Source organism: Ovis canadensis, chromosome 22, assembly GCF_042477335.2.
Source record: "Ovis canadensis isolate MfBH-ARS-UI-01 breed Bighorn chromosome 22, ARS-UI_OviCan_v2, whole genome shotgun sequence".
Taxonomy (NCBI): domain Eukaryota; kingdom Metazoa; phylum Chordata; class Mammalia; order Artiodactyla; family Bovidae; genus Ovis; species Ovis canadensis.
This window is the reverse complement of record NC_091266.1, coordinates 50,972,495-50,988,174: the sequence shown is the minus strand read 5'-3', so window position 1 is coordinate 50,988,174 and position 15,680 is coordinate 50,972,495. Positions and strand designations below refer to the sequence as shown.

The window sequence follows — 15,680 nt, the reverse complement described above, 5'->3', positions numbered from 1 at the left end:
TCTTCTGCATTGCAGGCGGATTCTTTACCAGCTGAGCTATCAGGAAGCCCTGTGTAGAAATCATGCCACTTTGCGGATTATTTAGCCCACAGTGTCTATATGTGTGTGTATATTTTAAACATTGGGCAAAACTGTACATACCTCAGATCTGAGGTATTTATTATCGTTTAGCTTTATCACTTAACTAATCTATACTGAGCTCTAATTTTACTTTTGATACAAAATACAAAAATCTATAATGATGCTATGACAATTTACATTAGCATATTTCAAGTATTTATTTAAACTAAATAAGTTATTTCAAAACTAGATTTAGTAAACTATTTCTACATCTCCTACTTAAGCTATTCTTAAGCATTGACTATATTTTTTCTTTTAATTGATGTATGTGAAGTGAAAGACACTCAGTCATGTCCAGCTCTTTTTGTGACTCCATGGACTGTAGCCCACCAGGCTCCTCTGTCCATGGATTCTCCAGGCAAGAATACTAGAGTGGGTAGCTATTGCCTTCTCCACGAGATCTTCCTGACCCAGGGATCGAACCTGGGTCTCGTGCACTGCAGGCAGATTCTTTACTGTCTGAGCCTTCAGAAAAGCTCTATTAATTGATGCAAGATTGACATATAATATTATTTTAATTTCCAGAGTTCAAAATAATGATTCAATATTTGTATACATTGTAGAATTATAAGTCTAGTTAAGGTATGTCACCATACACAGTTTTTTGTGAAGATTTTTAAGATCTACTCTCAGCGCATTTCAAATATGTAATACAGTATTATTCACTATAGTCATCACATTGTGTATTATAGCCTCATAGCTTATTTATTTTATTTTATTATTTTTTTTTCAGGTTACTTTTTTTTTTTTTAGTTTTTTATTTTTTACATTTTAAAATCTTTAATTCTTACATGCATTCCCAAACATGAACCCCCCTCCCACCTCCCTCCCCATAACATCTTTCTGGGTCATCCCCATGCACCAGCCCCAAGCATGCTGCATCCTGCGTCAGACATAGACTGGCGATTCAATTCACATGATAGTATACATGTTAGAATGTCATTCTCCCAAATCATCCCACCCTCTCCCTCTCCCTCTGAGTCCAAAAGTCCGTTATACACATCTGTGTCTCTTTCCCTGTCTTGCATACAGGGTCGTCATTGCCATCTTCCTAAATTCCATATATATGTGTTAGTATACTGTATTGGTGTTTTTCTTTCTGGCTTACTTCACTCTGTATAATCGGCTCCAGTTTCATCCATCTCATCAGAACTGATTCAAATGAATTCTTTTTAACGGCTGAGTAATACTCCATTGTGTATATGTACCACAGCTTTCTTATCCATTCATCTGCTGATGGACATCTAGGTTGTTTCCATGTCCTGGCTATTATAAACAGTGCTGCGATGAACATTGGGGTACATGTGTCTCTTTCAATTCTGGTTTCCTCGGTGTGTATGCCCAGAAGTGGGATTGCTGGGTCATAAGGTAGTTCTATTTGCAATTTTTTAAGGAATCTCCACACTGTTCTCCATAGTGGCTGTACTAGTTTGCATTCCCACCAACAGTGTAGGAGGGTTCCCTTTTCTCCACACCCTCTCCAGCATTTATTGCTTGCAGATTTTTGGATCGCAGCCATTCTGACTGGTGTGAAGTGGTACCTCATTGTGGTTTGATTTGCATTTCTCTAATAATGAGTGATGTTGAGCATCTTTTCATGTGTTTGTTAGCCATCCGTGTGTCTTCTTTGGAGAAATGTCTATTTAGTTCTTTGGCCCATTTTTTGATAGAGTCGTTTATTTTTCTGGAGTTGAGCTGCATAAGTTGCTTGTATATTTTTGAGATTAGTTGTTTGTCAGTTGCTTCATTAGCTATTATTTTCTCCCATTCAGAAGGCTGTCTTTTCACCTTGCTTATATTTTCCTTTGTTGTGCAGAAGCTTTTAATTTTAATTAGATCCCATTTGTTTATTTTTGCTTTTATTTCCAGCATTCTGGGAGGTGGATCATAGAGGATCCTGCTGTGATTTATGTCTGAGAGTGTTTTGCCTATGTTCTCCTCTAGGAGTTTTATAGTTTCTGATCTTACATTTAGATCTTTAATCCATTTTGAGTTTATTTTTGTGTGCGGTATTAGGAAGTGATCTAGTTTCGTTCTTTTACAAGTGGTTGACCAGTTTTCCCAGCACCACTTGTTAAAGAGATTGTCTTTACTCCATTGTATATTCTTGCCTCCTTTGTCAAAGATAAGGTGTCCATATGTGTGTGGATTTATCTCTGGGCTTTCTATTTTGTTCCATTGATCTATATGTCTGTCTTTGTGCCAGTACCATACTGTCTTGATGACTGTGGCTTTGTAGTAGAGCCTGAAGTCAGGCAAGTTGATTCCTCCAGTTCCATTCTTCTTTCTCAAGATTGCTTTGGCTATTCGAGGTTTTTTGTATTTCCATACAAATCTTGAAATTATTTGTTCTAGTTCTGTGAAAAATGTAGCTGGTAGCTTGATAGGGATTGCATTGAATTTGTAAATTGCTTTGGGTAGTATACTCATTTTCACTATATTGATTCTTCCAATCCATGAACATGGTATATTTCTCCATCTATTAGTGTCCTCTTTGATTTCTTTCATCAGTGTTTTATAGTTTTCTATATATAGGTCTTTAGTTTCTTTAGGTAGATATATTCCTAAGTATTTTATTCTTTTTGTTGCAATGGTGAATGGAATTGTTTCCTTAATTTCTTTTTCTACTTTCTCATTATTCGTGTATAGGAATGCAAGGGATTTCTGTGTGTTGATTTTATATCCTGCAACTTTACTATATTCATTGATGAGCTCTAGTAATTTTCTGGTGGAGTCTTTAGGGTTTTCCATGTAGAGGATCATGTCATCTGCAAACAGTGAGAGTTTTACTTCTTCTTTTCCAATTTGGATTCCTTTTATTTCTTTTTCTGCTCTGATTGCTGTGGCCAAAACTTCCAGAACTATGTTGAATAGTAGCGGTGAAAGTGGACACCCTTGTCTTGTTCCTGACTTTAGGGGAAATGCTTTCAATTTTTCACCATTGAGGATAATGTTTGCTGTGGGTTTGTCATAGATAGCTTTTATTATGTTGAGGTATGTTCCTTCTATTCCTGCTTTCTGGAGAGTTTTTATCATAAATGGATGTTGAATTTTGTCAAAGGCCTTCTCTGCATCTATTGAGATAATCATATGGTTTTTATTTTTCAATTTGTTAATGTGGTGAATTACATTGATTGATTTGCGGATATTGAAGAATCCTTGCATCCCTGGGATAAAGCCCACTTGGTCATGGTGTATGATCTTTTTAATGTGTTGTTGGATTCTGATTGCTAGAATTTTGTTGAGGATTTTTGCATCTATGTTCATCAGAGATATTGGCCTGTAGTTTTCTTTTTTTGTGACATCTTTGTCAGGTTTTGGTATTAGGGTGATGGTGGCCTCATAGAATGAGTTTGGAAGTTTACCTTCCTCTGCAATTTTCTGGAAGAGTTTGAGTAGGATAGGTGTTAGCTCTTCTCGAAATTTTTGGTAGAATTCAGCTGTGAAGCCATCTGGACCTGGGCTTTTGTTTGCTGGAAGATTTCTGATTACAGTATCAATTTCCGTGCTTGTGATGGGTCTGTTAAGATTTTCTATTTCTTCCTGGTTCAGTTTTGGAAAATTGTACTTTTCTAAGAATTTGTCCATTTCTTCCATGTTGTCCATTTTATTGGCATACAACTGCTGATAGTAGTCTCTTATGATCCTTTGTATTTCTGTGTTGTCTGTTGTGATCTCTCCATTTTCATTTCTAATTTTATTGATTTGATTTTTCTCTCTTTGCTTCTTGATGAGTCTGGCTAATGGTTTGTCAATTTTATTTATCCTTTCAAAGAACCAGCTTTTGGCTTTGTTGATTTTTGCTATGGTCTCTTTTGTTTCTTTTGGATTTATTTCTGCCCTAATTTTTAAGATTTCTTTCCTTCTACTAACTCTGGGGTTCTCCAACTCTTCCTTTTCTAGTTGCTTTAGTTGTAGAGTTAGGTTGTTTATTTGACTTTTTTCTTGCTTCTTGAGGTATGCCTGTATTGCTATGAACTTTCCTCTTAGCACTGCTTTTATAGTGTCCCACAGGTTTTGGGTTGTTGTGTTTTCATTTTCATTAGTTTCTATGCATATTTTGATTTCTTTTTTGATTTCTTCTGTGATTTGTTGGTTATTCAGAAGTGTGTTGTTCAACCTCCATATGTTGGAATTTTTAATAGTTTTTCTCCTGTAATTGAGATCTAATCTTAATGCATTATGGTCAGAAAAGATGCTTGGAATGATTTCGATTTTTTTGAATTTATCAAGTTTAGATTTATGGCCCAGGATGTGGTCTATCCTGGAGAAGGTTCCATGAGCACTTGAAAAAAAGGTGAAATTCGTTGTTTTGGGGTGAAATGTCCTATAGATATCAATTAGGTCTAACTGATCTAATGTATCATTTAAAGTTTGCGTTTCTTTGTTAATTTTCTGTTTAGTTGATCTGTCCATAGGTGTGAGTGGGGTATTAAAGTCTCCCACTATTATTGTGTTATTGTTGATTTCCCCTTTCATACTTGTTAGCATTTGTCTTACATATTGTGGTGCTCCTATATTGGGTGCATATATATTTATAATTGTTATATCTTCTTCTTGGATTGTTCCTTTGATCATTATGTAGTGGCCTTCTTTGTCTCTTTTCACAGCCTTTGTTTTAAAGTCTATTTTATCGGATATGAGTATTGCCACTCCTGCTTTCTTTTGGTCTCTATTCGCGTGGTATATCTTTTTCCAGCCCTTCACTTTCAGTCTGTATGTGTCCCTTGTTTTGAGGTGGGTCTCTTGTAAGCAGCATATAGAGGGGTCTTGTTTTTGTATCCATTCGGCCAGTCTTTGTCTTTTGGTTGGGGCGTTCAACCCATTTACGTTTAAGGTAATTATTGATAAGTATGATCCCGTTGCCATTTACTTTATTGTTTTGGGTTCGGGTTTATACACCCTTTTCGTGTTTCCTGTCTAGAGGATATCCTTTAGAATTTGTTGGAGAGCTGGTTTGGTGGTGCTGAATTCTCTCAGCTTTTGCTTGTCTGTAAAGCTTTTGATTTCTCCTTCGTATTTGAATGAGATCCTTGCTGGGTACAGTAATCTGGGCTGTAGGTTATTGTCTTTCATCACTTTAAGTATGTCTTGCCATTCCCTCCTGGCCTGAAGAGTTTCTATTGACAGATCAGCTGTTATCCTTATGGGAATCCCCTTGTGTGTTATTTGTTGTTTTTCCCTTGCTGCTTTTAATATTTGTTCTTTGTGTTTGATCTTTGTTAATTTGATTAATATGTGTCTTGGGGTGTTTCGCCTTGGGTTTATCCTATTTGGGACTCTCTGTGTTTCTTGGACTTGGGTGATTATTTCCTTCCCCATTTTAGGGAAGTTTTCAACTATTATCTCCTCAAGGATTTTCTCATGATCTTTCTTTCTGTCTTCTTCTTCTGGGACTCCTATAATTCGAATGTTGGAGCGTTTCATATTGTCCTGGAGGTCTCTGAGATTGTCCTCGTTTCTTTTAATTCGTTTTTCTTGTTTCCTCTCTGATTCATTTATTTCTACCATTCTATCTTCTATTTCACTAATCCTATCTTCTGCCTCCGTTATTCTACTATTTGTTGCCTCCAGAGTGTTTCTGATCTCATTTATTGTGTTATTCATTATATTTTGACTCTTTTTTATTTCTTCTAGGTCCTTGTTAAACCTTTCTTGCATCTTCTCAATCCTTGTCTCTAGGCTATTTATCTGTGTTTCCATTTTGATTTCAAGATTTTGGATCATTTTCACTATCAATATTTGGAATTCCTTCTCCGGTAGATTCCCTACTTCTTCCTCTTTTGTTTGGTTTGGTGGGCAACTCTCCTGTTCCTTTACCTGCTGAGTATTCCTCTGTCTCTTCATCTTGGTTATATTGCTGCGTTTGGGGTGGCCTTTTTATATTCTGATAATTTGTGGAGTTCTCTTTATTATGGAGCTTCCTCACTTTGGGTGGGGTTCTATCAGTGGCTTGTCAAGGTTTCCTGGTTAGGGAGGCTTGTGTTGGAGTTTTGGTGGGTGGAGCTGGGTTTCTTCTCTCTGGAGTGCAGTGGAGTGACCAGTAATGGGTTATGAGACATCAAAGGTTTTGGGATAATTTTGAGCTGCCTGTATATTGAGGCTCAGGGGAGTGTTCCTGTGTTGCTGGAGAATTTGCGTGGTATGTCTTGTTTTGGAACTTGTTGGCCCTTGGGTGGAGCTTGGTTTCAGTGTAGGTATGAAGGCATTTGATGAGCTCCTATTGCTTAATGTTCCCTGAATTCAAGAGTTCTCTAATGTTTTCAGGCTTTGGGTTTAAGCTTCCTGCTTCTGGTTTTCAGTTTTATTTTTACAGTAGCCTCTAGACTTCTCCATCTATACAGCACCGATGATAAAACATCTAGGTTAAAGATGAAAAGTTTCTCCACCTTGAGGGACACTCAGAGAGGTTCACTGAGTTACAAGGAGAAGAGAAGATGGAGGGGGTAGTTAGAGGTAACTGGAATGAGATGCGGTGAGATCAAGAGAGGAGAGAGAAAGCTAGCCAGTAGTCTCTTCCTTATGTGCGCTCTATAGTCTGGACTGCTCAGAGGTATTTACAGAGTTATACGGGGAAGAGGAGAGGGAGGAAGTAGACAGAGGTGACCAGGAGGATAAGAGAGAGGAATGAGTAGGAGAGAGACAAATCCTGCCAGTAACCAGTTCCTTAGGTGTTCTCTACCGTCTGGAACACACAGAGATTCACAGAGTTGGATAGAGAAGAGATGGGGGAGAAAAGAGACAGAGGCCACCTGGTGGAGAAAAAGGAGAGGCCAGAGGAGGAGAGAGTGGACAAGCCAGTAATCTCGCTCTCAGGTAAACTTGGGTAGTGAAGTTTGGGTTTTTAAAAGTACAAAATTGACAACAAAGATTAAAAATCTGGAGTAGAGGTTGGATTTTCAAAGATACAATATTAAAGAAAAGCAGAAGGAAAAAGGAAGAAAGAAAAAAAACGAATTATTAAAAAACAAACAAACAAACAAACAAAAAAAACCAAAACACCAACAACCATCCAAAGAGTATATATGGTGTTTGCCTTAAAAAAAAAAAAAAAAGTCTTTTTTTTAAAAAAAAATAGTAATACTAGGTTATAGAAATAAAAATTAGAGGAGAAATAGAAGACTTAACAATTAAAAAAAAGCTTGGAAAAAAAGAAAAAAAAAGCAAAAGGCAAAAAAAAAAAAGAATGATTTTAAAAATATTAAAAAATTAAAAATATATCTGGCTCTTCTCTGATGTTATGGGCCGTGTGGGCTCACTTCCAAGGTGGTTTCCTCTGTTTAACTTCTTCTGTTTGCTGGTTTTTAGGCTCACTAGTTCAGTCGCGCTGTGGGGAGGGGGGATGCTGCAAACAAATAGCACTGTCGTGTGTACACAGTATCTTTGCCCCGCTTGACCTGTCCTTTCTCGCGGCGCACAAACCGCTCCGGCTCTACGATGCTCAGCCGGGAACCGTCTGGGGCCGGCCCTAGGCTGCGTGCACTTCCCCGGTCCAAGCCGCTCAGGTTCGGCCCTCAGGCAGCCCTCAGAGGCACAAATGCGGCTGGGACTGCGCTTTGTGCCCTTCCCAGGTCCGAGTAGCTCAGGAGTTTGGCGAGCGCAATCGCCGGGGCTTGTCACCTTTTCCGCCGCTGCTGCTCAGCTTTCTGGGTGGACCGCTGGCGCACCCCGTGAAGCAGACTGTGACTGTCCAGCACCCCCAGAAGTCTTAGCAAAGGAGCCTGCTTGCAGTTAGGTAAGTAAAGTCTCTCTGGGTCTGCAATTGCCCCTTTCCAGTCCTTACGGCTCTGGCTGCCTGTCCCCGGCGGGGAATGGTCTGCAGCCGGCTTTTTCCGCTCCGTCCTTTGTTCTGTGCTCAGTCCTGGCGGCGTCTTATGTTCGAGCTTTTCGCGTGGTAGCTATCCCACAGTCTGGTTTGCTAGCCCAGGTTAGATCGTTCTGGTTGCGGGTGGGGCATTCCTGCCCGATTCTTACAAAGCTCTGCAGCCCGCGCCTCCCGCGCGTCCCTGCCCTGCCCCCACTTCCCAATGGCGGATGCAGGCGTCTGTGCTGCTTTTCCGCTGGGGGAGTTACTGGTGGGCTTGTAATCTCTTGGTTTTAATTATTTATCTATTTTTCCTTCCTGTTATGTTGCCCTCTGTGTTTCCAAGGCTCGCCACAGACTCGGCAGGGAGAGTGTTTCCTGGTGTTTGGAAACCTCTCTTCTTAAAATTCCCTTCCTGGGACGGGCTTCCCTTCCCGGGACGGAGCTCCCTCCCCACCTCCTTTGTCTCCTTTTTCGTCTTTTATATTTTTTCCTACCTGTTTTGAAGAGAATGGTCTGCTTTTCTGGTTGCCTGATGTCCTCTGCCAGCCTACAGAAGTTGTTTTGTGGAGTTTGCTCGGCGTTGAAATGTTCTTTTGAGGAATTTGTGAGGGAGAACGTGATCTTCCCGTCCTATTCCTCCGCCATCTTTCCCTCCCTCCTATTTATTTTATAATTGTAAGTCTGTACCTTTTGACTGCTTTCATCCATTTTGCCCACCCTCCACCCTTACCTCTGGGAAATACCAAACTGTTCTATCTGTGAGCTTAGTTTTTTAGTTTTTAGGATGTTTGTTTGTTTGTTTTAAATTCACCATATATGTGAGATCACAGAGTACTGAAATATTGCCATTTGCAAGAACATGGATAGATCTAATTTAAATAAGTCAGGATAAGAAAAATACCATATATTTTTATATGCAGAATCAAAAAGAAATCCAAGAACAACATATATCATACAAATATCAAATGATTATGTTGTACACCTAAAACAATGTATAATATAATCTACTCAATTTTTTCAAATGTCTTCAAGACACTTCAAGTAAGTATATGAACTAAGATATTTCAAAACTACATTTAGTAAATTATTTCCAAACCTCCAACTTAATCTGTTCTTAAGAGTTGACTATATTTTAACATCCAAGAACAGCAAATAAGTACTATGGATTCCCATTAGAAGTTTATTGTAAAATGATATTTGATACCATTTCCAAGCAAATAGTCCATTTCTATGGAAATATTTTTCATAAAACAGTTTTCAAGGAAATTAAAACTGCTTCCAAGTGTTATATGTTCCAAATCTTCCATATACTTTAATGATCTGTTTAAGTCCAGCTAACTATTTGTATATTATTTCAAGCATATCTATACTAAGAGGATAATCCAAACTTTTAACCCTCAGAACATACACATAAACACATATACACACAAATATACCTATACAAATATAGCCAATATGCTGGTCTAGTGTTTTGATTATAAAAGACATCCTAAGTTACAAGAATAATAATGCTCCAAACAAATTATTAAATTATACACACAAGTTTTAAAGTATATTTATTCATATGAGATGACTTCTTGCTAAGGTAATACAATGGTTTACTGAGCAAAACACGAGAGAAGCAATTTAGAAAATTACCAAACTACCAAATGCTGTGCTGTGCTCAGTCATGTCCAAATCTTTGCAACCCCATGGATTGTAACCTGCCAGGTTCCTCTGTCCATGGCATACTCGAGGCAAGAATACCGGAGTGGGTTGCCATTTCTTTCTCCAGGGGATCTTCCTGACCCAGGAATCGAACCCACATCTCTTGCGTCTCCTGCATTGGCAGGTGGATTCTTTACCACTGCCACCTGAGGGGAGGGGCATATTACCAAATACAAGTACGGAATGAGCCCCCTGACTACTCACTGTTGAAATGAGTTCTACTTTCACTTCCAAGGTTTATTAAACATAATGGATTTAAAAACAAAAAAGAATGACTCATTGCCAATAGCTATATGATTAAAAGCATATTCCCATAATAAAAACAAATATAGTTGTACCTGTTGTGTATACTTCTGTATTTCATCCAGTACAAATTCTACTTCTTTTGAAGTTGTTAGTGAAGCAAGATTTCCACTAAGATTATAGCAGTAAAGTTTAGCATTGTCATAGTTTTCTCTACTGGAATTAATTCTAAGACAAGCATCCCCGACATGAATCCATCCTTCTCCACAAAGATGAGCTAGTCAAAAAAAAAAAAAAAAAAAGGCTTATTTTTTGATTATCCAAACACATGCATATTTTTCAATTATTTCAGAATGGTAAATAAATACAACTTCTAGATTTGCTTAAATAATTTTTATGATAAAAATTCAAATATATCCTCATATTATACTAAACAAAATCTGACTAATATTTTGGTGAAGAATAAGAACAGAAGATCCTAATTTTTTCTCTAATTAATAAACATAAGAAAAGCTACGGCTCTGTAACATCAGTCAAAATCTGTTGACTGTTAGGTCTTCTGTGTAAATCTAGTGTATTGATATATGGTTTTGCAGCAAGTGAAATCACTACCACATTTATATGTCACAAGGTTTACGTTATACAAGATTACTTCAGTAGAAAAATAACCAGCACACAACAAAAGCAAAGTTATTTCTATAAGTATAGCTATTAATAACTGTCCTCTCAGCTATGGAATTAGATTAACTAATCTCTTTAGCCCAGGTGTACTATTTTGATATAAGCTGGGTTCTTTGATTCTTTTATTATAATTATGGGGCGAGAAGTCTCATTTCATTTATGCTTCATAAAAAAACTAGAAAGTTTGCTTTCCAATATTTATTTTTACACAACCTTTCAGGTCTTTTGAAAGTTTAAACATACTATTCAGTAACAGTGGTTTTTCCTTAGGCTCCAAATTGAACTTAAAACAGTGTTTTCTAAAACACAGACTTATAAACTCAATATAAAGTTATGCTCTGGGATACATTAACACTGAGGTGTTTTATTGACACACCAATCTGTGAAGCTTGACTCGACTATCCGTTAGTTTCATATCACTAAATATTTCAGTGCCTCTTGCCCTTTCAGGTTGGATGCATCAGTTTGGTCTTTATGGAATTATTATAAAGCAGCAGTTCTCCAACATTTTGGTCTCAAGGGTTTAAAAACCCTTAAAAATAATTGAGAATGCCACAGATTTTTCCTTATACATTTTATATCTATGGAGCTTGACCATATTAAAAATTAAAACTAATCTTTTAAAAATATATATATTTATTCATTTAAAATTTTATTACAAACCTACTCTTCCAGTTTCTTGGATGTCTTGCCCCTTAACGCTATTATTACACACCCAAGGAAGATGTATTAATATCTTCACATTTTATCCTTGAGAAAGGAAAGCTGATGGTTTAAATTAGGCCCTTGGCATCAAAAATTGAGATGGGTTGATAATGAATAGGGCATGGATAGGCAGAGAAATCAGAGATAGAGCAGAGTAAAATGTGCATTGCAGAATCTAGGGTGTGGGTAGTGAGTGTCCTCACTACAATTCTATTTTTCATAAAAAAATGTTTGAAATTTTTCATTAAAAAATGTTAAGGAAATACATAACAACTTAAAATAAATAGCATATTTAATTTCTCTTAATGACAGTCTCCAAAAAACAAAAGAGTTAAGAGTGTGGCTTTGTTCTATATTTTTGCAAATCCCTTTAATGTTGGTTTAATATAACATTCAATCTATTAGAATCACACACTATGTAGTCTTTGGAAAACTATTGATACAGAGTAAACCTATAACAGAATGAGAATTACAAAAGCACACAATATCTTAGTATCACAGGGCCCTTTGCTTCTTGAATAACTACTGTCCTATTAAACTAGGTAATGAGAATAACACATAGTGCTTGGAACATAGTAAGCACTCGATATACCAGATTCATTTAGTAAGACTTCTAACGCCTCTGGTTTCATTTTCAGGCTATATATAGCAATCTTCCTCGTCTTCTGAAATCTAAACTACCAGCACTTCAAGGAAACAGCATAGGAGTTTTTGTTAAATTTCAGCTTTTTCTTTCCTTACTGAATCAAGGAAGGATTTACATTAGTTTTGGTTATCTTTTGTTTTATAAGATCAAAAATACGTGGTTAATGAATCACACAAATGCAAGCAGCGTGTGGGCCTTTGGGGCTAAACTAAATCAGAGCACTAAACCAAATGTTGCGATGTCGTAAGTTTCTGTAGCTTTGAGCACCACCTCAACTTCAGAATAGTAGCTAATTTTTAAAATAGGTTAAGCTTGATAAATTCAAATTGCCAATTTTACACGAGATCAATGGAAAAAATGCAATTCACAAATTTCCATGGAAAAAGGCAATTACTACAGACTAAGTTCTCCATTTAGGGGCTTCCCTGGTGGCTCAGAGGATAAAGCGTCTGCCTACAATGCAGGAGACCTGGGTTCGATCCCTGGGTCAGGAAGGTCCCCTGGAGAAGGAAATGGCAACCCATTCCAGTATTCTTGCCTGGAGAATCTCATGGACAGAGGAGCCTGGCGGGCTACAGTCCATGGGGTAGCAAAGAGTTGGACACGACTGAGTGACTTCACAGTTCTCCATTTAGAGCATTCACTTCCTTGAGACAAGCTGAACAGAAACCAAACTACATAGAATGCCAAGCTGGCTCTTGTAAATATGAATACAGAATAAGGGGAGTTAGTGTATAATAAAATAGCTTATTATATTTATTATTCTCCAAAGTAATAACCTGGCCAAGTACAACCCTTAGGCCAAACTAAAATATTTTCCCAGGCAAGAGTAGATGGCTATTACTAAATATAACTTCACTATTATTTTCCCAAATTTCCACTGGTAATCAAATTCTCTTCTTATTGAATAATATTCCTTTACAATATATTCCTTCAGTCAACTCTAATTTTAGTCCAGGATTTACTCTGTCTTTTTAAAGAAACTTTGTAAGTATTTTTATTGATCTACATGTAGCTTTTAGACTTTAACACTTAGAAATGATTACTTTCAAGTTTTTGCTTGAAAAAACTATTGCTTCTCACTATTGCTTCTCAAATCTTACCTACTGCATGAATATCCTCTAAATTACTCAAAATGAACACACATGCATATATGGCTACTTAAAAGCTTACTACATAAAAAAAATTCCAAAATCTCAGTGGTACTTTTAAAGGCAATCTAATTTTTATTTTATTACATGAACTTATAAGAAAGACCTAAATCCTACGATGGGATTTTCCAACACTTTCGAGAATTACATAGGTTCAGATATTTCTCAATGAAAAAATGGAAAAAAAAATCATGAGATAGAAACAGACAAAAAACTGAACAGAGATAAACACCCAGTTACTAGTCCCCTCTGCCAGTTACAAGTCATGCACTTTTTTAAGCAGGTCATGTAACCAGTCTCTGCTTATCTGTATAACAAGAAGATGGAACTGGTTAAATATCTATACAAGTTTTCGATTTTTCTGATTTTCTCTTTCATATTCAGAAGAAAGAATACTTAGGGGTCTACTAAGAAGAATGCTAACTGTAAAAATAAATTGAAATTTCTTTTTCAAATGAGTTTTGTTCTGATTTACAGAACTTAAGCATCTCATTGAATCATATAATAATTATTATAAATGTTACCATTTCTAATAAAAAAAGGACAGTCAGTAAAAAACTGCTCCTGGAATTTAAAAAATAAAGGGCACTTAAATCCAATATGCCAAAATGTTAACATTGTTAGATCTGGATATTACTCTGAGTACTTACTATTTTCTATGTTTTTAAGATATACTTTTTAAATTGAAAAGTATTCTGATCAAGTCAACAGTAATAAACAGAAGATACCCTGAAAGTCTTAATCAGAAACAAATGTATAAATCTTTCTTGTAGGAACACTGCTATCTTTACTCCAATACTATTGTTTATTTGCTACTGATTTAATTTTAGAAAACGGAATATTCTTACTAAACGTTCTTTACAAAAATAGCATTCACCTGTGGACTATAAAACTGATTTACCAAATGTAAATCTTTACCTGGTAGAGCCTGGCACTCTTGCTGTCGCTGATCCCACTGGCAATTCAAGTTTAGTGAACAGCTTTTACAGCTAGTAAGTTTGTTACAAATCTGCTCATTTCTCACATGGCATTTGGTATAGTTTTTCACAGACTATAAAGTTAAAAGATAAAGCATGTTACCTTTCGCCTTTGTACAGTAATGACTCATGAAGTTTAGCGTACACATAAATTACCTGGTGAACTTTACAACACAGACTTCTAACACCAAATCCAGTTCTACCGAATCAGAATTTCTTATTCATTTATTTATTTAAGCAAAGTTCTTAGAATTAGAATGTATGCTTATTGAAAAAACAAACAAATTACACAATCTGAAACAGAAATCAAGTAATGAAAACATATTCTGTTGAATCTGATAACAGGCTTCCAATTCAATAAATAAAGCAGATGAACAAAGTCATTTCTCTCAATGATCAAATCAAAGAATTCTACTCATAATAAAACTATCACGCAGACTCCTGGGAATGAAGTGGAAGTAATGAGTAGCAAAAGTTAAAGAGATGCTTTATCAAAATCCGATACAATCTAAAACGATAAATTATTTTCTCAACAACTCAAACCAAGTTTACTTCCACATACATTTAATAACGGTTTGGGTTACTTCTACAGACATTAAATAATGATTTCGGTTAACTGATGTTTCTCCTGTGTGTATCTATCACATTTCCTCAATAAAGGTTGAAAAGAACCCGCAAAAGTTACATTTTGATCAGTCCTATTGCACAACTACTCATATTTCAACTAATTTCAGGTCTAAGAGGTTGAAGGTTAAAGATCAAAAAACAAAACAAAAGGCAATATAGGAACTTTGGTGTGAGTTCCCTATGTATATCAAGATTTGATATTTCACATAATATTATCAATATCTGTGATTAAAAAAAAAAATCAGACTCTTCTTGTGACTCACTTTTGAGGAAAACAAAAAAAACCACAAAGGAAAAAAGCACATGCTGCATCATAAGCTCCCTTTCCTTTCCATAGGTAGACACTCTTACCTTAGGCTTTCTCATGTTAGGGCGATAAATATTTCTTTTCAACCAAAAACCTTGACAATTTAAATTTACTTATAATTTCCCATATATAAAAATGGTTGAAGAAATTTTTATCTTATTCTTCCTTTAAAAAAAATCACATAAGATACATTTTTTAAAGCCCAAATTGTACTGCAAGTCTTATTCAACCTCCATTTTCATTAGGAGCATGCAAATGTTCTTAATGTTATTTTTCTGATTCAAAGCTTTTTTTTCTCATATAGCATAAAAATCTTAGTATTATTCTATAGGATTACTATACTTCCAAACATTTGTCACATAACTGAAAACAAATCAATTTACTTGAATCATCGAAAAATAAAATAGCCTATAAGAAAGACAAGAGAATAGCTAAACAACATATTAGAATAAGAGAAAGAATGAGAACTTAATGCCAGTCTTTAGAACAACAATGGTAGTGTCACCATTGAAATAACTCTACTGCTCTTCATAAGAACAGTGTAATCCTTTATTGATACCGAGCCAGCACAATAGATGAAACTGTATTTCCATCACACACAGGGTCAGTTTATTCAATGATAGAAGAAAGCTGACTGCCACTCTGAAACATGGCTGGCATTTTTTGGCCTAATGAACCAGACGCACATTCATAAACAGACTATGAAGAA

The 15,680-nt window shown here is 36.1% G+C and overlaps 1 protein-coding gene across 3 annotated transcripts in view; it reads right to left on the bottom strand.

The window, feature by feature from the left end:
* The window catches only part of ATRNL1 (attractin like 1), an 809,337-nt gene that overhangs the window by 622,825 nt on the left and 170,832 nt on the right, over positions 1-15,680 (bottom strand). For all 3 annotated transcript variants that reach the window (XM_069567614.1, XM_069567615.1, XM_069567616.1), the window contains exons 14-15: positions 13,979-14,111; positions 9,973-10,154 (exon numbers count right to left, since the gene is read on the bottom strand). In XM_069567614.1, the coding sequence (XP_069423715.1) occupies positions 9,973-10,154; positions 13,979-14,111 (315 nt within the window). The remainder of the gene's footprint in view (positions 1-9,972; positions 10,155-13,978; positions 14,112-15,680) is intronic.